The sequence below is a fragment of the Varanus komodoensis genome, unplaced genomic scaffold (genome assembly GCF_004798865.1).
Source record: "Varanus komodoensis strain SLA01 unplaced genomic scaffold, ASM479886v1 scaffold16, whole genome shotgun sequence".
In the NCBI taxonomy this organism is placed as follows: domain Eukaryota; kingdom Metazoa; phylum Chordata; class Lepidosauria; order Squamata; family Varanidae; genus Varanus; species Varanus komodoensis.
Window position 1 is genome coordinate 4,879,438 of NW_025335468.1, and position 24,740 is coordinate 4,904,177.

Consider the following 24,740-nt stretch of genomic DNA (forward strand, 5'->3'; position numbering starts at 1 on the left):
TCCAGGCAGAAGAAAGCCACAACCTGTCCTCTGCCATCCAAGGCTGCAGGGGATATGCATGAGATAACAGGCTTATGTTACAGGAAGGCAGATTTCAGCTGAAATGGAACCAGTTCCCTGGTGGGCGGGGCTTGACTCTGCAATGTTGGGGCATTCAGAGCAAGGCTGAGAAGCCTTTGGTCATGGATGCCTTGTACTGAACAGCGGTCTGGACTCAGGGGGCTAAATAGCTCCCCTCAACTCTATGATACTCCCTCAGGGGCAAAGACAGTGTCTGAGAAACAAACAAACAAATATAGCATATTTAAAAAGAAAACGTTCACCCTTGATATTTCTTCATACCACATCCTCTCTCATCAAGCCAGGCCTTGGCTGCCCCACTTAGTCTGCTTATCTGGTGGCTGCTTTTGCAGGGTCACCAAGAGGATTTGGGTTAGAGAAGGGGAGGGATGGTGCAGAAGACACAGAAACGTCTGGCTCATTTGGTCACATTTTACACATAGGCAGGGAGTGTTTCTGTGCTGCCTCCTTCACCAGCGGTGGCCTGCCTGCATACACCAGTTGCTGAGGAGCTTGGTACAAGAGGAGGTCTTGCACCCACCCCGCTTGAGGGATCCTGTGGGCAGCTGGCTTGCCACTGTGTGTGCAGCATGCTGGACTAGATGGTCCTTTGGTCTGATCCAGCATGGCTTTTCTTCTGTTCTTATGTTTCTGGCTTGTTTCCCTTTTAACACTGGCAGAAGATGCTCAGCAAGATGGATTAAGCACATGCCCTAGCAAGCTCAGAGCAACTCAGGCCTGCAAGAATGCCCTCTGGCTTGCCATTGCATAAAATGCTTCCCCACTGACAGACCAAATTCACACATCACTTCCTTATCCTTCTGTGAGACCTTGGAGAATCTGAAACGAGCCTAAGGTTTAGATGTTCCCTTCTCCCCATTTCCCCCCTCTTCTCATGCTCTTCCTAGTCCATTTTCTACATCATCCTTTGGCATTCTGTCCCATCAGACAAACTGCAGTCAGCCTCAGTCTGGATTACTTCTAAATCCTAGTGTGCAAATCCATTCCAGCTCTGTCTTGGAGTTACATGGTAATGACATGTGTAGACTTCACACAAAAAACGAATGAGCTGCGCAGAAAGTGAAATGCATCATTTGTTGTCTGAAAGCAAATATGGTTAGCACTAGCCGTAGTTGGTCTGATATGTCAAAAGATATTGTTATGTAAACCCAGAAAGTGAAGAGAATCTGTAAAGAAGGTGCAGGTGAGAGGGAAATGTAGGGGAGGGTGTAAGTCCATGGCACGTGCTCAGTTCTCCAAACCGTGGTTCAGAAGATTTGGGATGTGCTGTCTGCCTCCAGTCATAATGATGAAGAAAGCTCCCTTCCAGTGGCTGTGGCCACATGGCAGGTGAGCGGTAGCCTTTATTATGGCAATGTGAGCAGAAAGATAATCCCTGAAAATACAACCATTCTTCTTCACAGAAAGACAATGAGCAGCTTGGCACATCATCATGCAGATCCACCCAGCAAATAAACAATGGTATTTTTCCTGTGCAGAAAATTAGTGACCTCCATTGATTTAAAAAAATAACCACACTTGCACAACTGTGAACACCTGCAGTTGCATGGGCTTGTGGATGAGAAGGCTTGAGTGCACAGTGTGTGCTCACATGCGCCAAGTCTAGCTGGTACCTACACTGGCATTGCTCCTCAGAGGCAGCAGGCAAATCCCCCCCCCACACACACACACAATGCATGTATGTATGTATTTATTCATTTATTTAAAGTTTTCCTATGCTGTCCCATTACTAAAAGTCCCTGGACGGCTTACAGAGGACAAAAAACCAAAAACAAAAAACCATAACAGCAACACACACATTTAGTACCATCCAACAGCTGTCAGAGCATGAGCTGTCAGGTGTAATCAAAGGTGTGTTCAATATTAGCTGTAAAAAGGGGTGTGTGTTGGAGGGTTGAGATTTAAACTTCCTTTACACCAAGATCCTCATTTGCAGCCATCTCTTCAGTTCCCACAATGGTGCACATTTTGCACCTTGTCTTGAGTCTCTACATTCTCAGGAAAGAACAAAAAATGTACTCCCTTACTTTTTCCAAAAGTTTGAGTCCTTCTAAGAAGGGGAAATTGAGTAGGAACTGGGGGATTTGGACAGGGACATGCGTCTGTGTATGTTTAAATCATCCCCAAATCCTTCTTCACAGGTAAAGATCCCTCACACTGTCTGTTACATCTGACAGGTCAACATTTTGACAGCTGTCACATGTAACCAAATTTTGCTGGTGGGGGATTTAGCTGCTTGACAGCCAGTTTTTGCCATGGAGCTGCATGGCAAGAGCATCAATGGGATTTTGCCCTTTTTAGCTGATTCTCCATTCCACTGATTTATTTTATTTTATTTATTAAAAGCTTTTGTTATGTTGTCCTATTATACAAGATCTCAGGACGGCTTACCATATTCAAAATTTGTTGTCCAGGTTTGAATAGCTATGGGTTGTTGGGTGGTGTATTGCCCATGCGCAAGCCACCCTGGGGAAATCAGTCTGGCTTAACATGACACAGCAAGCATCATCATCAACCCACATGGCAACCATTGTGGGTTGCCATGCTGTGCATACCCAGTCCATGAGTGTTTCTCGGAATACCTGATCTGAGGGATAAACAGGAATTGCCATAACTTCCTGATTTTGAGTTCCCCATGCAAGGCTGGCACTGGCATAGAGAGTGCCCTGGGCAAGGGGCCACTTTGGTCGGTTTGGCAGTATTGCCGAGTGATGCGGCTTCTGTAGAATTGTAGAACCTAGCCAAGTAAGGCTGTGTTCTGCTGATTTGTACTGAGAACAAACAAGATCAAGCCTGCAGTTGGAAAGGAAACATACTTTGGAGCGATGACTTTCACTTTCATGGTTAATATCCAAACAAGCTGTAGAAAGTTGAAAGAAGTTAAAGATACTTAAGGTGCCACTTAAAGTGCAAATTCGGAAGGCTATGGCTATCCCACTGAGCGTGGGGGCAAGATGGCCTCCATGCGCCCCTCGCCCTACAAGCCATTTAGGCAGATGAGTCCAGCTGTCTCCCCCATGCTCAGGAGCGGAGCCTAAGTTTGGCAGAGGCCAGGAGTGCCTCACACTCCCCTGCATGCTCCCTGCAGTGCCTGTCCTGAAGATGGCCTCCCATCTTCCTGGCCTCAGCTGGCCCGGGAGGAACAGCGCCAGGGGCCCTCCAGGGGCAGAGTCCCCTCTGCAACCTCCAGTGGCTTTTCCCACGCCATGGCGGGGTGGGTGGGTGTTAGCCAGCCCTAGGACTCTCCCCTTGCTGCTCCTTTCAGTGCACTCAAGAAGCCCTGAGGCAGCGAGTTTAACTTGGCGAGCCCAGGCCCTGCCTACTGCAGCCTTCTCCAGCCTGCCCTCCAGACATGTTGGACTATAGCTCCCATCATCCCCAGACACTTGTAGTCAAACACATCTGAAAGGCACCAGACTGGGGAAGGCTGGATGGCTGCAAACAGGAAGCTGGGTTAGGGGGGGTGCGTCATGTGTTCCAGCAAGGCAGCCTGTCGTGTTTTCGTTCTGCTTCCCAGTCACCGCTGGGAGGGGGCCGTGCCAGGCCCTGGGGGTGTGCTTGACATGAAAGCGTTGGCAGCCATCTCTTCACAGTCCCCTTGGGATCAGAGGCGCTGCGTCTGCCTTGGCCAGCCTTTCTCCAGGCCCCTCATCGTGCTCCGACCTGCATGTTCCTTGAGTGAAGCGCAGGGCGTTGGCTGCCTGCATCTGGTGTCTCTCGAGTTAGTAAGGCAGCATATTTTTCAGCTTCATGTTTGTCTTCTGCTGAATGCCTGCAATGTGAAACATTTATGCTCAAGAACAAGGTGTGCTGTTTCAAGGTTTCACAACATCCGCCCTTTTTCCATGTATGATGTCCAAGTTCCTATTTGTTGGCTGGGGCTCGAGAAATGCTCCTCCTTGCCTCTGAATGATGAATGCCGCCCTTTCTACGGAGCGCTAGAACCGGGTGTTGCTTCCAGCCCCACTGGCAGTAATAGCCACCTGTGGTTTTCTGCAGAGGTCAGTTCGGTGCTTTCTAAGGTTTGGTCCACAGATGGGAGCAGATCCAGACATGGGTCTGTCCCAGCCAAGAGGGAGGGCAGGCCCATGGACAGAGGTGCCGCATCCTGTCCTTCCAGCTCTCTCTCCTGCTGCTTTTCTCCCAAACGGGCTCATTTCTAGTATTAGAGCCCAGCTGGGGGAGATATATTTGTGTGTACACATGCATGTGCATGTGTGTTGGGGTGGGGGGGAAGAGGGGCAGAGGGAAGATTCAGCCCCCACCAAGTCCATGTGCTCCTTTTCCCCTTTAGGCCGCCCTATTTGCACTTTACAAATAAATAGACCCATATGAAAACTAAGGTCGCTAATTCTGCATTGCCTAAAGAAAAGGGCATGCATCACCAAAGAGGGAGGGTAGGGAGGAAGAGGGTGTGGGGCTTTGTATCAAATTTGCACATGCTAATTTATAAGGATAGAGACACATTTAGAAATATTTTATAATTAAATGCAATACAAGTTATCATGGTGGGGAAGGTGTAACACCTGGAGGGCACAGGGTTGCCTACCCTCATATTTATCAACATCATCATAATCATCATCATTATTTAATATTTTATTTAATAATAATTAAAACTATTCATTAAAAATTACTCCCCCAGGGTTCACAACAGAGGATTTCTAGAGTGTGCAAAGTAGTTCTCACATGGTACAAACTGCCATGTGTGCCACAAACGAAGAAGGCAGCTTAGAGTTCGGTGAATTGCACACGGAGGCGCTCACCAGGGATGCAAATGCCGGCGGGGAAATAACAGAGGCAGGTGGCCATGGTGAAGGCGAAGGCACACACCTGTGCATCTCTGGGCAGAAAAAAGCCCCAGCACTCCCAGCATGCCCCAGCCAGCCATGCTGGGACAGCCAGTGAGGTGTGATGGACTGGAGCTGGGAGACCCGAGTTCTCGTCCCCAGGCAGCCCTGGAGCTCATGGGGTGACTCTGGGCCAGTCACGCGCTCGCAGCCAAACCTACCTCACGGGTTTGTTGTGAGAATGAAAGTGAAGTAGAGGAGAATTATGTAAGCCATTGTGAGTTCCTTGCAAGAATGCAATGTAATAATTGCCATTACTTCCTCATTATCATTATATTGCCATCATTGTCGTCATCTTGTATTGCAAGTGAATGGATTGAGACATTGCACCTTACCTATCTTAATGCATTCACTTTCATTTCAAAGCATCCACACTCCTCCTCTGAAATGTGGGGAAATGGCCATGCCCACAGAGCAGGCAAAGAGCAGTGCCCGGAGATGGGGTGCATTGATAACACGATAGCCAAGGAGACGGAGGCTGGTGCTCCATAATGGAGCAGTCCTGTCAGCAGGAAGACTGCACATGCTTCAGCAAATGACCTTAATCTTGAATGAGCTCTGGGTGGGAGCTGAGCTCTGTGATCTACCGACACGCCCGTGAGTGGAAATATCCTAAGTGGAAAGGGGATGCTTTGATCCTGGATTCCTGCTCTCCCCATTGGCAGCCCCCCACCCACTGCTCTTTGGTAAGCAGAGAGATGGAAAGCGTTGGTTGCATCTTCTCATATCATGGGTGTAGTCAATGTGGTATATACTGTATGTGTTTGCTTATCTATGCCACCTTTCTGGCCAAAGACACCCTTCCCAAAGCCAGCCTGTAAACATGATTAAATGATGTGAAACCGTTTCATGAAATACATCTCAAATAATCCAATTACACAATTAGAACATACTTTATTTTTAGTAAAATACAGATTGAAACAGAAACAATATAAAGGTCTGCTTATAAGTTAACAAAGAAGGAGCCACAGGTGCTTCCTTCATGAGAGTGTGCCAGAAATATGGGGCCAACACTAAAAAGGCTCTGTCTATAAAGCTGATGAACTGATGGACTTTGGCTTAAATGGTTGTAGATTCTAGGGGTTAGTGTAAATGTATCAGATATGAAATAGAAATATATGTATGCACACACACACATGTAGATATGCATATGGCATCAGTGTACAATGCCCTCCTACACATTTGGTATACCATTAGGCCCCTGGCTACAGGCCTGCTTTGGTGGCATTTCCAGTTTCATTTTTAAACATTTGAAACCTGCTTTGATAGTATAATATCAGGAAGGATATCCTGTGTGGCTGAAAATGAGTCAAAGAAGAAGAAGGCTTTCCTCCAAATACCAACATGGCAGTCATGAAACTGCATAAGCTTCTCCTGGCGCTGTGTTGCTGCCTCTGCCGCCGCCACCAGTGCCGCTCAGCTCTTCCCTAGAGCAGTTCTGTAGGCTCGCTTTCAGCCTGGTGTTCCACAAGGCTCCTGCAAGGCCCTCAGTGGAATCCAAGCGCCAAAGGAAAGGCAGCTGAGGACCAGATGCTGGTTCAGCTGGGACAGAACTACATGGGCAGGGGAAAATCTTTGGCACTGGAAGTCCACACACAAAGCAGAGGACACTTGGCTGGTGTAGATGTTCCACAGGTGATATGTTCCACCAGCAGGACAGGAAGAGATGGGATGTGGTGGGGCAGGTGGAGACATCAGTGAAAGTGGGGAGAGGAGAAGCAGCCCCCTCAGCCATGCTCATGGCATAAAGAGAGGGCAATGGATGTGGTGACTGCTGCACCCGCAGATTTCCTCCATTTCTCAAACATTGACACATGCCAGGATGGCTCCACTAAAAACTCTTTGGAAGAAGGAAACACATAATTTCTTTTAAAAAGCTGGCCAGTCTACCAAGTTTGACATTCATAGAAACATAGAAACAGAGCAAGCCAGAAGGGGTCTCCCGGGCCATCTAGTCTGACCTCTGGCACCAGCCGGCTCCGCTCACGACATGCCCACCATGTGGACGTCCAGCCTATCCTTGAACACCCGCACCAATGGGGCCTGAACGACCTCTTGTGGAAGCCCATTCCACACCCTCGGGGTCCTGACTGTCAGGAAGTGCTTCCTGGCATCCAAATGGAACCTTGGCTCCCTGAGCTTTGGAGCGTGTCCTGCCTTCCTCTGCAGGGGAGAACAGGTCTCTACCCATCTCCATGTGACATCCCCTCACATACCTGTATGTCGCCAACAGATCCCCTCTGAGTCTCCTCTTCTCCAGGCTGAAGAGACCCAGTTCCCTCAGTCTCGCCTCATACAGCATCCCCTGCAAACCAGCCACCAACCTTGTGGCCCTGCACTGCACTGACTCCAACCTGGCTATATCCTTTCTGTAATGAGGGGCCCAAAACTGAACACATTACTCCAATTGCGGCGCACCAGAGTCATGTAGAGTGGTAGTAATACCTCTCTTGATCTAGAAACCACACTTCTGGCTATGCAACCAAGGGTGGCATTCGCCCTCTTGACCACCGCATCTCACTGCTGACTCATGTTTAGCCTGCAGTCAACCAGTATCCCGAGGTCCCTTTCACAAGTGCTGCTAAACTTCTAAACAGACTATATTAATTTCCTTGGTTCTAACCTCGCACCAGGGTGAAAATATTTATTTTGGATGTGTAGGTTCATGTATCAACTGTCTCAGTGCCCTTCAGGCTGTTTTAACATCAAGGCTGTGTCTAAATCTCTGATTTTTTTTTTATTTAAATGTTTTATTTTATTTTTATTTTTTTAAAAATATTTTTATTTAAATGTTATTTTAATTGATGGTTAAATTATTTATTGCTTTTATCTAACTCCGGGATGTTTCCAATTCTGTATATTTTTGTATATTGTTATTTATTTGTTGGAAGCCGCCCCGAGGCTTATGCGAATGGGGTGGCATACAAGCACTCAAAATAAATAAATAAATAAAATCTGAAAGGCTCCTGAAATTGAATGGGAGTGACTTCCAAGGAAACATGTTTTGTAGCAATGGCCATGCCAATCTTCCTTGCTTTTTTTTAGAAATGGCCACCATGCTGCTTCTGTAGACTATGGAAGGGCAAAAAAAAATGCCAAAGGTAAAAACTTGAGAATCTGGGTGGCCGGCCTGAAGGCAAAATTCGTACCTTACTTTGCTCAATATAGTTGTGTTCTGGCTGTGTTTATAATCTGATGTAACTTTTAAAAGCATGCATCACCCAAATAAGCAATCCCATTTGATGTTTCTGGCTTTATTTTTTCCCTCAGTTTCTTTTTAAATAATTAATTGTTTATTTCCATTCATTGGGGGAGGGTGTCAGTTTTCTCAAACCTAAATTCATTCGGCAACTTCAAAAAGAGCAAGGTCTTGTCTTGCAGGTGCAGGCAGTTTGGCATCTGTTTCTAGCATAAATTATAGACTGGAGCCGTCTGTCCTTTTCTGCTGCATTTTAGGTTGGAGAGGATAAAGTAGGAAAGGCAAATTATTTTCACCGTGCTGTACACATTTGTTGCTTTTGTACCGCTGTTCTCTTGAGGGTTTGCAGATATTTAAAAGCCGTGCATGGGTGGATGATGATGATGATGATGACGACCATGACCACGACCATGACAAAGATTGCAGTGGGAGAACCACAGGCTGTGAAAGTTCTCTCATGCGACCTTTGTGTCATCTCTGAAAGAAGGATTTCTCTGTACCCAGACTTCCGGTTTTCTACATGAGGCATTTATTGGGCAGGTCACAAGTCACAAGAACCAACTCAGGCACTAAGCAAACAGCTCACAGTGTGCCAGACATATCCCTTGCCCACCTCCCTTTCAGGGTCCCTCCCTGGTCCCTCCCTGGCCCCTGTCTCCTTCCTCCTTGTCCTCCAGGGTCTCCATGACAGGCCCAAGTTCTCGCTTTCCTCCCACTGTGATCAAGGGCTATTTTTGGCTCTCTGTGGCTTTTTTTCACTTGAAGCTTTTTAAGAGGTGCAGGGGCGAGATCATAATTCATGGAAAAATGCGAGCCATCTTTTTCAAAAGAAGTGAAAGTGCTGACAGCTAGCTGTCCAACTCTTGCTTCCTTTTAAAATGAGACACTGATTAGCTTCAGTTTGAGGCACACCCCTTTCTCCCCTCAAACGCAACTAAATTTCATAGAGACAGTTTTCAGAATCATTGTAAACTCAACAAAAATCACATGCATTTCAGTCCTCAGGAAGACTGCTAGTCCTGCATGAAAAACTATCAAGGCAGGTGGTCTAGAGAGAGGAAGGAGTTGTGTGCCGACGTGCTGCCATTCACAGCCATCCTTGTTTTGGGCACTGTAATCGCAGGAAAGTGCCTGTGAAATCTTGGCTTCCAGCTTCCAGCTAGTTCACCCTGTGCTGGGTCTATACTAGGAATGGGGGAACGGTGCAGCCAATATGCACACATTTGATTTGGGGTGTGCTGCCTTCGCTCTGTGTAAGTATGATGATGAAATACTTGCCTTCAGAGCTAGAATACCTGAACCAGCCCTAAGATTAGAACACTTTCTCATCCAGGGGCTTAAGAGAAAGATAACTGAAAACAACAATCAACTGAAATTGCTTTATTTACTTTAAACCTTGTTTCTGATTCCTTGGCTATATTGCTGCTGTATTTTTAGAATATATCAGTAATTCTTGCTATATCTTCTCTCTATGTGAGATGAGAGAGAGAGAGAGAGAGAGAGAGAGAGAGAGAGAGAGAGAGAGAATGAGAGAGAGAGAGAATCTACTTCCCTGGGTGACGTGACATTCGAAGGGCAGCACTCATTGAACTTTGGAAGGAAAAATCCCTTAGGAGACTAGGACATTTTTCTAATTTTGGGTTTATTTTACAAAGATAGCAGCACACTGTACGGCATTCATGCAAATAGCAAATGAACTGCTATTCATCCTGCAGATTTTTCTTCAGCTGTAGCTCAGTTCTGTGCCTCTCTCTGTCTCATGCTGTCTATCCAGTAGAAAGAAGGAGATAGGTTCACACAATGCAGTATCCCACACTCAAGGGTTGAGTGTGGATTGTCACTGAACCATGGGTTGTTACAGAAACATGAGTTGCCATGTTGTCTGAACCCATCTTGACAGCAAACCATGGTTTGTTAACATCAAAGAATCCACAGTTCACAGTCCAGCCACAAACCATGGATTCTCCTCATTTTTTATTTTTTTTATTTTTATTTTGTAGATAACAAACCATGGCTAGTTGTCACAGCTGGTTTGAGACAATGCAAAAACAATAGCATACATATGAGTATGGACGATTGGACTGTGTGAATGTGGAGAAAAAGGTGCTTCTGTTCTATCTGTGCATTTCAAGAGCCATCCCTTCTCTGTGGGAAAGGGAGGCAGAACGAAACTCTTTCTCCAAACTGCTTCATGTATTCTAAGTATTCTCAGCCACTGCGCCAGGGCATCTTGGGCTACTTAACAAATGCCAGCCTGTAATTCCGGCCCATTTCACTTTTCTATTCAGATCCCAAAGCACCACTTCAAGGTGACCCCACTGTTGTTGCCATTTCCCCAGCAACCCCATGACAGTATTTCAGAAAGTCCCTGCAGGTCAGACAAGAGTGTTTCTGGACTTAGCCAGTTGTAGCCACTCACCAAATCACATCGCTGCTGGTATTATCTGCTGGAGGAAGGGCAGGGGTATAGTAGACTGCGTAGCCAAGCAAATAAGTGGGTCAGCTGTAAGTTCTTGACTAACCCATGCCCGTCTGTTGCAGGTGCATGCCGCGGAAGCAGTATGAGCCAGAAAGGATCTTTGAGCAGCTGCCCTGGCTCTGCAAAGTAAGCATTCTTGCTCTCTGATCAAACAAGCAAGCAAACTCCTGAAAGGAGCTTTCTCAGGGCTGTGCAGTCATGGGTGCGTTGAACAGAGGGTGCTTGGCCGTGCTAGCTGGGAAGGATGGGGGTGCAGTCCAATATATCCAGAGGAGACTAGATTGGGGGAGCGCACCCTAAGGCAGTATAGGGGCGACAGCTTTTCAGAGGCTGGGAGGGGATGCTGAGAGCTGTCATTGCTCACAGTCCACCTGTTCGTTTAGGGTGCTGTATTCCTGATGAGCATGCCCAATACTGTTCTTGTAATGCCCCCAGGTCAGAAGCCCCTAAGCTACTATCAGCAGCTGGCTAAGAGTGGAGAATTAATGGGAGTCAGGGAGCCTGAAATACCAATACATTTATGAGTTCTACTTGTTCTTATATTCTGCTTTAAACTGGCTCGGATTGCTATGATATGGGACATAAAAACAGGCAGAAAATCTGCTAAACTTGGTGAATAAATGGAAAGACATGGATGGTCTTTTGCAGGTATAGGGTTTATAGACCAGTCTCAGGTATAATTATTTACTTGACGGGTGGGGATTGGTAGGGTGCAGCTGTGGGAATGCAAAGAAGCATGCAAGAGCTGTTGGTGATCTCATGGTATGAGGAAGATGGAGGGTGTCGTGTCCAAACCTTGCCCGGGACTCTATCAGTCTGTGTCGCACATGAGTGTTTAAAAGACTATTATCACCATGAACTCAGTGAAAGAAAAATCTTGACTTGGTCTTGATTGTGCCTTTCTCTTTTCCCAGTGGCAGCATGGGCAAGGCAAATGGAGCTGGTAAATTGAGCGCGAAAGATTTATACGGTAAGTTCCCAGGATGGAAACATTTATGTCAATGACATCTGCCAAAGTATAGAATTCTAGAGCCAGCAGTCTGTCTGGGATCTGACTTCATTATGTGATGAAGCATCGTCTCTTGCTGGTGCTTCTAAGGAATTATGGGCGCCGGAAGTGTGGTGGGTAAACGCCGATGTTCACATGAAGGCCAGCTCTCATGAGCTGGACTTTCCCTAGGCTCTAGGCTTTGAGAGTCCACTTAGTTCTTTGCAATGCAGATCTTGACTGGCACATCGCAGCTAATAAGGCAATGCAACTCCAGAGGCCCCCTAGCAAGCTGGACAAGAGCCTCTGCTCATGAATGCTAGTTGAACCCAAACTGGAAGCGACCCACCAATCACCTTTTCCATTCCTCCACCATCAGGGTGCCTCCCACTGGCAGAGCCAGCAAGCCCTTTAACCGGGTAGTTCATCTTTCCCAACACCTTGTGGTTGGGTCTGGGACTCGGCAAGACAATGGCTCCTGAGTCCCTCCTCTCGAGTCCCCTCCCATCTCTTCCAAAACATGTCTGCTCTCATGGTTGGCCTGAGAACTGCAGGAAGTGCCTGTGATGGGGCTTCCGACCCCCTTTGGTACTCCTGCCCTCCCTTTGCCTCTTCTGTGGGGTCCTCCCCTTCAGCACCCAGCAACACGAGCGAAGGAGTCCTGGCCCACTCGCTGCATCAGCAGTGATGGTGATCCAAAGGGCTCAGGAGGTCAGATTGGTGGATGCCACAGGCTTGGGAGGCCCCCTCTACCGAGAAGGGCACACGCACAGCCCAGCCAGTGACCCCTGGAGCACAGAGACTTCAGAGAGTGCCATGCCTGCAAGGGAAGAGCGGGGAAACCCAGTGCATATATGGACATGGGGCTTGCTGGGAATGCTTGTCTCACAGACCTGGGTCAGACCCTGGGTCTCGGGGTCAGAATGGTTGGGCTCCTGCCAAGGATCCAGCCTGCAGCAGGGGGCCACTGGCAAGTACTCCCTGGACTTGCTTGTCCTCCTCAGCACTGCAACCAGCCCCTGCGCTGCCATTCAGTCTGGCCCAGGCAGCGGAGGTGGTGAGGCGGAGGAGGCGGAGGAGGAGGAGGAGATGCCCAGCCTGCTCACTGGCTGAGTCTCTGTTTGCGGCAATGATGAGGCAGAGGACAAGGGGCAGGAGTAGCGGGGGCCACGGTGGAGGAAGGAGGCAGCCCCTTCCCTCCTGAGGGCCCTGAAAATCTTGGAGCCAGCCTCGCATGCAGAGCAAGCCATTTTTTGTTTCTTTCATGGCTTGGGCTCCTGGGAGGAGCCAAGCAGGAGCAGACACACCATGTGTACCAGCACACAACTCCTTCCTGTTTATTTGCTTGCAAACATTGTCATGGCTTTGGGATGCTTTGCAGATCGCAGCTGCAACAGAAGTCCTTTTTCCACTAGTGTACACCTCAACTGCTCCATTCTACCGCACCTGCTGGTTTGCAAAGCAGCAAAAGAAAGAAAAAGTTTTTCTCCCCATACTCATTTTTGACTGAAATACATTTCTAAAGTCTTGATTTTGCAGGAATATACTACCTATTATCTTCAGGCAAGGCTGAACTGGTTAGGACTGGCTCTGCAATATTAGCTTTGCTAATATAACTGAGCACTGGACCCTCTGGGAAATGTGCATATTATGGAGTTAAAGCAGGGCTCTCTGAACTGTTCTGAGTTCCCAGATCAGCTTACGGCAGAAATGTTTGCTGTTATTAGCAGTTTAATGGATTATGTTCTTTAATTAGATATTGTGCAACTTCAGCAGAGCTTCTGTCCTTTTAAATGTGGGAAAGGATATTGGTTTGCAGGCAGCCCTGTTCGAGATGCCGGCGGCTCCTCCAGGCAAGCAGCAGCATTAAATCCCCTGCAGCCATTAATGCTTTTATAGGCATGCTGGCTCCCGTGGCTGCATGGGAAGAACCGCTTGGCCATGGCTACTTGCTTTGACTGGAGGTTTCCCTCAGCTGGTGGCTGCCTTGCCTGCCCTTCATAAATGGGCTTACTGGCCACGGACAAATGTTCCCTATTCCTTCGTCTCCTGCTCCCACATGACTCCTGTGAGCAGGATGGGCAACACAGGGCCTTCCAGATGTTATGCCCCAGGACTCCCATGTTATGGCCTACGACTCCCTGCCTGTTGGCATTGCTGGATAAGGCTGCTGGGAGTTGTAGTCCAAACCTTCTGGACAGCCCCAGGTTTCCCACCCCTGCTGGAGCTAGGCCCGACTCCCTCGGCTCGGCAGCTTGTCTCCCCCACCCCTGCTTGCCAAGAGAAGAGCAGCGGGAGGGGAGGAAGGCACGAGGCTGTAGGGAGGCTTTCTGCAGGGCTGGGAGGTGCTGCCTCTGTAGGTGCTCCAGGATTTGGGGAGCCAGTGCAGTGGGAGCACTCTGGAGGTCCCCTCCCGCAAGACTCACGCCCTGTCCTCAATGCCTGCACATCAGCCCCAGATCTCATGCGAACCGTCTTTCCCAAGCAAGCACCCTCCAGACTACAGTTCACATCATCCACTGCCCACTGGGAGGGTGGGAGTTGCAGTCCCACACATTTGGAGAGCCCTGGTCGGGCTCACCCGGCCACACTGGGCATTCATTCTCCTAAGTACCAAGGTGCCTTTTTTCTCCATGGTCCAGTAAGCAGAGAATGTGGCGGCCCTTGATCGACATGTGATGGGCTGTTCGGCACCATCGCGACTGGCCATTGACGCCATGGTGGATCTACGAGCGATCAGTGCCTACGTGCGGCAGAGCCCCGGCTTGCCCGGAAACCTAGCCGCAGTTCCATGCAGGAAGGCTGCCCTGGTGGCCCGGCACGTTGCCCTGCTTCCTCCACCAGGAAGTGGCCACTGGCCTCCTGCTCACCACTTTCGCAGAGGTCTGCAAGTGCTGACATTTGCATTTTTATAGTACAACCAGTGAATCATTAATGCCAATAAGGAAATAAGGAAATAAGTATTGCCGAGCAAACCTGAAAGAAGCAGGGAAAGGTGATAGCAAAATGATAATAATCTGGAAAAGGGATGTGAGGAATCATTTATTCAAATGAAGGAACCGTCTAATATTTTTCATTCACCTAAAGCGGGCAGTATGCCAGACTTATCCAAAAAATGCATAAGATCACTGCAGGGAAGACAATTGTTACAGATTCGCTTTGCTGAAAATACACCAGTTCTGATAACATACCTACCTTACTTTCCTGAACACATAAATCTCAATATTGGCAGAAAGGGAGGCATGAGAGAAGCAGGCAGTTTGAAGGAACTGGGACACACTGCAGCACGACCAGATGGCGTTCACACCAAGGATTCTGGTGGAACATAAACCTCATTGTCAAAGTGTGTTTTCTGGACTGGAGGGGAGTCAGATCTGACAAAAATAAATAAGCTTCTCAGTCAGCCCTAGAAATAACAGGAGATGCATTAGCTTGTAATTTTCCGGGCAAAACAGTGCTTCCCACTGCTGATGTGCTGTGGGGAGATGGCAGATGCGCCTCTGGACTCGCTTGTGGAATGTTAAGGGCACAATCTAGGCGTCTTAAGACAGAAAATAGTCCTCCAGCTCCCGGCGTCCCTCAGCGCGGCTGGCTGTGGGACTTTCTCTGTTTAAACATGTGTAGAACTGCACCGTAAGCATCTTTGCAAGTTGTATCCCCCCTCGTTGAGTCATATGTTCTATCTACCATGACATCTGCCACAGTGGAGACTATCTCCAAATTATCTGAGGGCTTCAGCATGTTTATGGAAACATGTCAGCTAAGGATACTAAAACAACAGTGTGCGTAACTAGAAGGCACGTTTTGTGTCACGCCAAATGATAAAAGGGAGATTCTATCTAGTAGAAAGGATGATTTCTGCAGGTCTGACTGGGGGATGGTGGGCCTCAGGCCCCTGCAGAGCAAGGGCCTTCCTGCCTCAGCTCCCGTGTGTGGCTGGTCCTTACTCTGGCCTGGCCGGATTGCTCAGGAGCGCCCCATGCAGACATGGGTCCTTGTTGGGAGCTATGACACCTGCCTCTGCCCCAGGACACGCAAGTCCTCCGCGGGATCCTGCCCCTTGTGTTGAAGGAATGCCAATGCATTGCATTTTCTCCCATTGGCATCATGAGGCCACATGCGCTATAGACTGAAATTTTCAGGCAGCAGTGGGACTGATATGCAAGCACTAGAAAGGAAGAGGAGACATAGAGAGCATTTGGGAAACTCTCTTGCAGGACAGAGCTCAGAAGACATCGCAGGCCTGTTGCAACGATTATGTAAAGTGCTCCGAATAATGGGGATGTGGTAGCACCGCGGAACCAGGAGCGCCAAGAGCAGTATATGCTCCCATAGTAGTAACAAGAGCCAATGAATGACCCTTCATCCTGCTTGCATGAATGAGTGAGCTGTCCTTTCCTTGCCACAGGTATTTGGTTTCTTCCTCCGGGGTCATTGGAGTACTGCAGGCTCACTGCCTTTGGCGACTGCCACTTGGGCATCTGATGTGCCCAGCCCTGCTTTCTAGAAGCGTCGCCAGCCGCACTTGCCAAAAGATCCCATGGCTGAGGGGCACTGCAAGTAACTATCAGGTTACTGCCTCATTCAGTGCACAGCTGCCAGCTGAATAAATGTTAATGTGGACCATGAATAAATAAAGCCACGTCTCTGCTTACTGGCTTCTGTTCTGAACCAAAATGAAAGGACAGTGGAGGGAAATCCATTATTTTCTTGGCAAGCTCAGGAGAATGTCTGCAGCGGAAGTACTTCGGGATAAGTAGTGGTTAACAACAGGCTGATTGCTACTTTTTCTGTTAGCACCCCGCCCCCGGGGGTGGGGGAACCTTTAGAAGGGAATAATTCAGTGTTTGCTGGCTGGTTTAGCTCCTGCAAGGGTGCTGCCCCCCAGGTGTTTTTCAGCTATAGTGCCCTTCACCTACCTACCCACAGCATTGGCCAGACTGGCTGATACTGATAGGAACTGGAGTCTAGCAATATGGGGGGGGGGGGTCACACATCCCTCATCAATGTCCAGCTCTGTAGGTGTATTTTTGTATGTATTTACTTATTAATTATATTGAGATCTTCTCTTTGTTCTGCTTTTAAAGCACCTAAGGCAGCTTACCTAAGCCTTCTCCTCCTGCCCCTCCTGTCCTCACCACACAGCCCTGGGAGGTAGATGAGGCCATGTAGAGAGAGTTGCTGGCTGGGGGGCGGGGGCAGCCCTTGTGCACCAGCCTGCTAAGACCAATGCTCAGGAGAAGGCCGAGGGGCAGGTGATGAGGCGACTTCGAGATGGCCTTGTGAGCATCCTCAGGCAGAGTGTGAGAACCAGCTTGCCCTGGAAAAGGAGGGAGACTTTTCAGAACTGGAGGGGGAGCCAATGGGAGGGAGCTCCTTGGCCCCATCAGGAGACAGTCAAGAAGTGCCTGGCATTCCCGCCATCTAGCATTCAAGCAGCAGAAGCCACCTTGAGATGGAGCCAGGATCTTTCTGAAAAGGAGGGAAGGAAGGAATGTGTCAGTTTGGATTCAACTCTTTACATGGGCAGATATTGCCTCCCACAGATGCTCAGGCAGATTTATACTGTTTTGCAGCCTGCTAAGCTTTCATAAAAGGATTTTGCTTCTCAAGTTTCATCTGCGTCTGTGGGAGAAAATGGTGGGAGGGATTGAGAGGCCCACTCTGGGCCCAGAAGCACCCAGTGAGTCTCCTGGCCGATGGGGATCAGAACCTGGATCCCCCAAGTCTTCTATTCCAGGGGTTCAGGTAAGGGCTGCGGCTGTTGTGATTCCTCACCCACAGTAGTTTTGCTGGTGCATCGCACAACGTCCACCCACTCCAGGGCCTTCTCCAGGCTTTCTGAGCATCCCTACAGCCTTTCAAAGAACAGGAATACTGAGTGAGTAAAGGGCTAGAACACGATACACTGCTGCCATTCTGTTATCCCAAAGTGCCACCTTGCAGTGGTGCAACAGAGCATATAGAAGAGCAGAGAAAGAAAAACCTGGGGGTGCTGGGAACCCGTAATGGAGCTCATCTTAATCCCTCAGAAATCTGGACGCAGAAGCTTTTGGTAAAATGGTGAGTTATGTTGGGTTAAAAGCCTAATGCGGAAAAGCTCTCGGCCCTCAACAGGCTCAGTTAGTAGTCAGACATGAAATACTGAGGTAGGTGAACAAAGAACATGGGGAAGATCTCATGGAAGACCATGCTGCTCCTCCATATTAGTGTGCTGTTTTTATTAGGCCAACAAAGGTTCACTAAAAACCCGAAAGCGTTTGAGATCTCCAGTAAGGCAAGAAGTTGCGACAGCAGGGGGTAGGTGGACAGGGAGAGGAAAAACAGGTCTGGTGATGTCACAGTGCCTGCTTGTTCAGAGTCCTGAAATAGACCATGGGAAGACATTCATTTTAGGTTGCACAGGTCTTGTGCACATTACAGAAAGCACCTGTGGCCACCCTGGCACTGCTGCAAGCCAGTAATGGGGAAATGCTGGACCTTCCATTTTAAAAATATAAAATAGAGCTGTTTTCAGAGTGTCTCTATCCTGGGTTCCTTTTCCTGGTGGAACATGGAAAGTAATTAAGGGTGCCAACCTGTGGCCTCCTGACATTGTCTGTGGTGCCCTAGGATCTTTTGGAGCACCAGAATTTAGGTTGTGCACCCTTGGAGCTGGAACTGCAAAGGTTGAGCCCCTGCTCCTCCCCCTGCTTAAAGATCCCACTGGTCACCTCCCTGAAGTCAGATTTGGGTCCTGGAGAGGGCAAAATGGTTGTCGTGGGAGGCAAGGAGGCGAGCCCAGCAACTTACAGGTTCCTTTTGATGCCCCAGCCACCTCCCGCCCCCAAGGCTCAGTGCAGACAACTCAAAATGGGGCCCTCCACTAAATGCACGCCATGAGGTGCAGCAGCAGTGGGGATGGCTACCGCTGCGCCTCATGTGCCTTAGATGCACATAAGCCGTGGAGTTGGGAGGCTTCTGCGCCTCCAAGGAGGAGGGCCTTGGATTGCTCCCCGAGAAGTCTGACTTTTGCTCATGCCATATCTCAGTGGTATTCGTGCTTAATGGCGCCAAGTGACCTGGGGACCCAGGGATCGGAGCAGAGATGAGGGGGAAGTGGGATGGACTGACAGTATATGGTGAGAAGGGGGCAAGGGGAGGATGGTCTAACCTCTGCTAGTCAAAGTGTGGGACATGAAGAGCAGGCAGCTTTCCAGGGCAGAACAAGCCAAGGTGCCGGTGAGGTGGGATACCGGGGGCTGTGGGAGTTCCCAGTTCAACCTGCAGACTGGAAGCAGCACAGCAAGTTACACGTGTCTGGAAAAAGGACGCACAGCAAGGAGCATGTGGAGATAGGACACACAGCACGTGCGCGGGACTTCCTATTTTGCATTCTGTGTCCATCTTTTAATGTCAGGGGGAAGATCTGAAGCACTCCCCCAGGACGTATTTGCAAATTCCTTCCTCTCATCCCATCACCACTATTACCCTTAAAACAAACAAACCTACCTACTGCTGACATCTCTGTCCAAGAGATGGCTGCGTGTTTCTTAACTCAGATGAGTGTTCAGTCCTAAAAGACAAATCATCTTGTGGTCCTCCTTGATGATGTTAAAAATAAATAGGTGTCTTTTAATGCATACTTTTTAAAGTGCAGGTTTTTAAGAAGGGTATTTTTTCTCCTTCGTGACCCATTTATAATGGCATAAACTAGGGGCAGGGAGAGTGTAGATTGGGATCTACCGGATAGTTTGCAGTAGATCTCCCAGGATTTCTGACTTTAATGAGAGCAAGGGCTTTGAAGCACAAATGCACACTACTATGGCTGGCCTTCTGCTAACTGCTCAGCTCTGGTGTTCCTCGTCTGGGAAACAGGGATCCTGATCGGTTACTTTGAACAGGACTTTATTCATTCCTGCTGGCCAGTTTTAGAATGATGTATCCAAATCCCTCATAAGTAGATTTGTGTATATCTCAGTGCATAGTACATGGGGAGTCATAGATAACAGACTCTGCATCATCCAGCATCATTTTGTATCTAGTTCTGCTTGGCAGATCTCAGCATTTAGTTAAAAAAAGGGGGGGGGGGATCCCACAAGCCCAAAGTCTGCCCAGTCTGCATAGAAAGAGTGGAGGCGAGACACTGTTAAGTTGTCACATGGATTGCAGCTAGCAGTGTCCAAGGTGAAGTGTCTGCCAGCCACTCGGAGCACTGAAACATTTTTCCCGCAATAGACATGCTAGTTGGTGGAATATTTAGTTGCGAAGGACAAGGCAAGATCACTTGTCACAGGAAACAGTCTGTAACCCAAGAAAGGTTTGAGGGCTGTAACGGGACACTGTGGGCCAGCATGTATTCCCACATGTCTGCCCAGGATCAGAATGGAAGGCGCCCACTGCGGCTTTGAAGCCATGGATTCATGTACAGTCTTGAAGGAGAAAAAACAAAACTTTCTAGTCCAGTCCTCCAGCTCATGGCAGAACCATCCCATTCATGGGTTGGCCTACACAATTTAGACCTTTATCCCACAGTAGAGGCCAGGCACACTGCAGAGTAACAGCATCAAGATCTTAGCACATCAATCCTAAATCACATTAGTGAATTCCATTGCTTTCCAGGTAAATATGTTTGGGATTGCACCTCAAGTCTCCAGTCCACAGGAAAGCAGTGTAGGCCCTCCAAATGTTTTGGACTGCTTCTCCCATTATCTTTGACTGTTGGCTATACTGATTGGAGTTTATGGGAGCTGTAGTTCAAACCATCGGGAGTGGGGCGGGCATCATAAATAAATAAATAAGTAAATAAGGATATTTATTTGCAAGTCCTCCTCATTGAGGATGGTAGGATATACTGCAGGCCTGAGTGAGCAAGGTTCCTAGCAAGAACTGCTTTATCTCTGCATAACACACGGCTGGCAGAAGCAGCCTATGGCTGTACAACTCCAGCCAAGTTTGAATGACCATCAACTACTTCTAAGGGCAACAAAAACTTTAGTTGCTCAAAAACTAAATTGCAGCCCATGTGGTCAGACATAGATGCCAAAGTGACCATGAGGACCAACAGATTTTTTTTCATATGAGGAGTATTTGTTCAGAGTGCAAGTTGTCTTTGGATTCGGTGTGTTTGGAAGGATCCAGTTGCTAGGGGCCTGCTGAAGATTACTGTGTTGCTCGTGAAGGACTGAAGTCCCCATGGCATTAAGTGCATAGTTTGGTGATACATTTTCTAGTTCATAAAGTGTATGACATGATAAATGCAAAAAAGGGAATGGAGGAAGATGAGATAGGCCACCTTGGGTTCCTTGCAAGAGCAAAAGAAACAAGACATGCTTGCAATGGAAGGAGTTGTCGTCTTTAAGGTGCGACTTCTTTCAAAGGCATCATTGTTGCTCTTCCTTTCACATGTGTGTTTATTCTCACAATCTCCCTGAGAAAGTAGTAGGTGGAGTAGATCTAGGCTAATGGAACGGCGCAAGGGAATTAATTCCAGACCCCCTCCTCCCCTGTCTTGAATAACTCCTTTGTTTGTCCCCAGATTTTAGCCACTGCCCCCATTGCAGTTTCTCCTTTCAAATTGCTTTTCCTGCCACACAATTGCAGATTCAGATTCTCCTCTATTTCTTCTGGTACAGTGATCCTCTCACTCTTACCCTTGCTTGATGTTCCTATTCCTCCTGCTCCATTTGTCGAAGGGAGTGACAGAAATCCCAGGTGCCTCCCTCCATTGAAACGGAGCACTGAGAGCAACCATATTTTTGAGAAAGCATGGGAATGATGTTGCTGCCCGACGGTCCTTCCTAGCGCATCCCTTCGCTGTGAAGGACCTCAGCTCTCCTGTGGCCGGGGGCTCAGGGGCGGGGCAGCCCTTACTCCAGATCATTGGTGGCTCGTCCTTTGGGCAAATCCTTTTCCCTGCTTTTATATTCCCCTTGCCCCAGCTTGGACTGCTGCAACTTGGTGGCCATGGCCAGCCTTTCTTGCTCCTTTCAAGCTGCCAACAGGCAGGCAAAATCAAGGAGAGTTGAGCTGGTTGAAGTTCTCTGATTTCCACTTGAAAACTCAGTTTGTCTTATTCTTATTCCTACTGCCAAGTCCAAGGTTGTTCCTCTTTTTAAAATTTGAGCAGAAAAGGTGGAACATATGGGTGCATTCTTTTTAAAGCATGCATCCCTGAATAAAGAGGGAAAATATACTTTTTTAAAAAAATGGGTTTTTAAGTAAGCATTTCGGATTTTTCCCCCAAATGCACTTTGGTTGAAAAGTGCACTTTATTTTAGCAAATGCCTTGTTCAAGCGTGACTGTAAGCTCAGCAGTAAGCAAACTTCGGCCAAGAAATGTGCTTGTGTTCCATTCAGGGCCGCCGGTGGGGCATGCGCTGCTGCTTACTGAACGGAAACAACCTTCCCATGCGTTGCTCCTCACCAGGCCTTCTGGCTGAGCATTTGGTTTCTGTGTCATAGGATCTGCAATATTGCCACAAAGGTTATTAGTGACACTTCTGTGAGAGCCGTGAATGTCAATTACTTTCCCTGTGCAATTAGAGAACTGCAGAGCAGTGTGACCTGCAGGAAAGAGGGACGTCACCGCGAGAGCACAGGGGTGCCGCGGATGCTTGGCGCGGCATCTCATTCTTGGCAGACTCCGCCGGCTGTGCGGACCGCCAGCTGCAGTCCTGGTCTGAAAGCTGGCCACCAGTGTGGCTGCCTGCGATGCAGCTGACGTGGGTACGGCATCCTATCTTGCGGGCAGAGGCCTGCCTCAGCAACCGCTGCTGTGCCACTTCTCCACCAGGTGCTGGGCCAGGCAGCCACGTTGCAGCAAGGGCGCCTTGCTGTCCTGGTGATGGTGACTGCGCCAGACTAACCACGCACCTTCCCCAGTGCATGGCCCTGGCTGGGCTGTAAACTGGCACATCCCCATCGGGTCCACGTGGTGACTCTGCCCTTGTTTTCCATTTCACCCAGGAAAAGCAACCCGTGCTTTCATTGTCACCCGTGCAACCTGTGAGAGCCAGTGTGGGGTAGTGGTTAAGAGCGCAGGACCGGGATTCCAGAGATCTGGGTTCCAGTCCCCGCTCAGCCATGGAGTGACTTCAGGCTAGTCAGGCTCTCAGCCCAGCCTACCTCACAGGGTGGTTGTTGTGAGGATAAGATTGAGAGCAGCAGGAGGAGAATGATGTAAGCCACTTTGACTTGGTTGCAAGAAGAAAGCAGGATATAAATCTAATAAATAAACAAACCAAAGTTTGTTGCTGGGCATTTCAAAATGACCAGATTTCAAAATGACCTTAACCCTCATGACAGTTTTCAGGGTCTGTTCATGACATCATCCTCTTCCTCTTCTTGCTCTTGAGTTTTCCAGCCATCTCTATGGCTTTTTGTAGAGCAAGGAACATCTAAGGTTTTCCTAGATGGTGGCATTATTCTTTACAGAAGGCTAGTGTAATTTTGTGTTTCTTCTCTATATCATGGCAGCACTTTGCATTGTGTCAGTGAACATATGGAAAAGGCAGAGCTGGAAATGAATTATAGAAAGGCAGAGATAAAATAAAGCATGTGAAGGACATTCTAATCGTCCCACAAAGAAAACAGAAGAAGTAGCACTGAGAAGCTGCCAGGTTAGAAGCCTCATAGAGGCCCCCGTGAAGCACTTGGAGTGCTTAACATGCTGCACAAAGGCTGGGCGTTATTCTGCAAGCTTTGGCCTGTCGGAATCACTCCAAACTTTTCAGTTCATGGTGATTTTGCACAATTAGAAGGAAATGTTGGCTGTATCTGTGCCTGCTTTTCTTGCTTGCTTGGTTTATATTTAGCTAATAAAAAAAGGAATGCAAGCCCTCCACACTGAACCTGAGGTAAATATTAAGGATGATGGAAAGGAATTTGAATGTGCGGTGCCAGCATACTGTCAATAAAGGAGTGGATTGCTATCAGAAGAGCCATAAACTTTGCTGAGTCAAACTTCCCTGAAATCTCAGCATGTACTCCAGGCTTGTCAGCTGGAACAGCCCTTTGAACCAGGAGCCACAGGGGTGGTGTCTTGCCACGTCCCTAAGGATGGCAGGCAATGTAGCGATGCCTATCGTGGTGGAGAGTGTATATTTTCTCATTTCATCTGTTGCATTTATAGAGCGATGGAGTGGCACAGACCTGTGCCCCCACAGGAGGAGTAGGAGGAGTCTGAAAGGCCACAGGTGTCCTATCTTTTGTGTTTGCAGCATGAGCACATGCCACAAACCTCAGCAGAGGGTTGCTTGGTCCAGGGAAAGAGGAGGACCTGCTGCCATTTCAGCTCCCGCTCCCTTTCACTCTCATTTGCTCTGAGCCTCCTGGCTGCATGCGCCCCTCCGATGGAGCGTAGCAGAACAGGTTTAAAACACAGGGGTTTGGTCCTTCGCAGCTGCACTGTGCCAGGTATGTGCAGCCAAAGGGGGAGGAAATGGAGGAGGGGGACGTGGGGAGTGCAGAAGGTAGGGAGGCAAGACAACCTCTGTTGTCATGCACCATCTCCCTTCCCTTGCTGGCTGACTCAGGAGTAAGTACCATTGACAGCAGTGGGACGCGGAGCTTCTCTACTCAGGGCAGTTGTTGTGCGATGAGGATTCCTTATGCGTGGTTGTTTATGGGTTCTTCACGTGACACGCTGAACTTCCACTTTGCTTCTGATTTTAAAGAAAACGCTCACAGGGTTTTATGGAGCAGCAACACGGTGTATTATTTCTGAAAGCAAAAGAAAAGATACTTTCAGACTTGGAAAACTGCAATATTCTGCTGCAGTATAGCTCCACCTCGGGGTTATATAGCAAAAAGCAGTAAAGGAAATGCCAATATTTTTCAGAGGTCTTTTTTAAAAATAAGGTGTAGTCATGCTGGTGCAAGGAAAGGAGCAGCCCCACTTGGGCAATTTCCTGGCAAGTGTCTGCTGTGAAAAGCAAATAGACTTTGTCCCAGAGACAATACAAAATGGCCATTTTCCATTCCATTCCATTCTTTTTACTTTGTGCTCTCCTGTCAGCTGTCAAAGGGTGAACTGTCAAGGGAAAGCAATGCCACAAGTGATCTTTCTTGTGCAAGAGGATAGCCAGTAGATTACCCTCTTCCTGCTGAAACCTCTCCTTTTTTGGCTGGACCTGAGCCTTCCTGCATCTTTTCCTCTGTTTTCCA

The 24,740-nt window shown here is 48.4% G+C and overlaps 1 protein-coding gene across 1 annotated transcript in view; it reads left to right on the forward strand.

Moving 5' to 3' along the window:
- EPS8L2 (EPS8 like 2) overlaps nt 1-24,740 on the forward strand; it is a 99,443-nt gene that overhangs the window by 20,524 nt on the left and 54,179 nt on the right. The window contains exons 2-3 of the mRNA XM_044426145.1: nt 10,669-10,732; nt 11,521-11,576. Of these exons, the coding sequence (XP_044282080.1) occupies nt 10,689-10,732; nt 11,521-11,576 (100 nt within the window). The 5' untranslated portion in view covers nt 10,669-10,688. The remainder of the gene's footprint in view (nt 1-10,668; nt 10,733-11,520; nt 11,577-24,740) is intronic.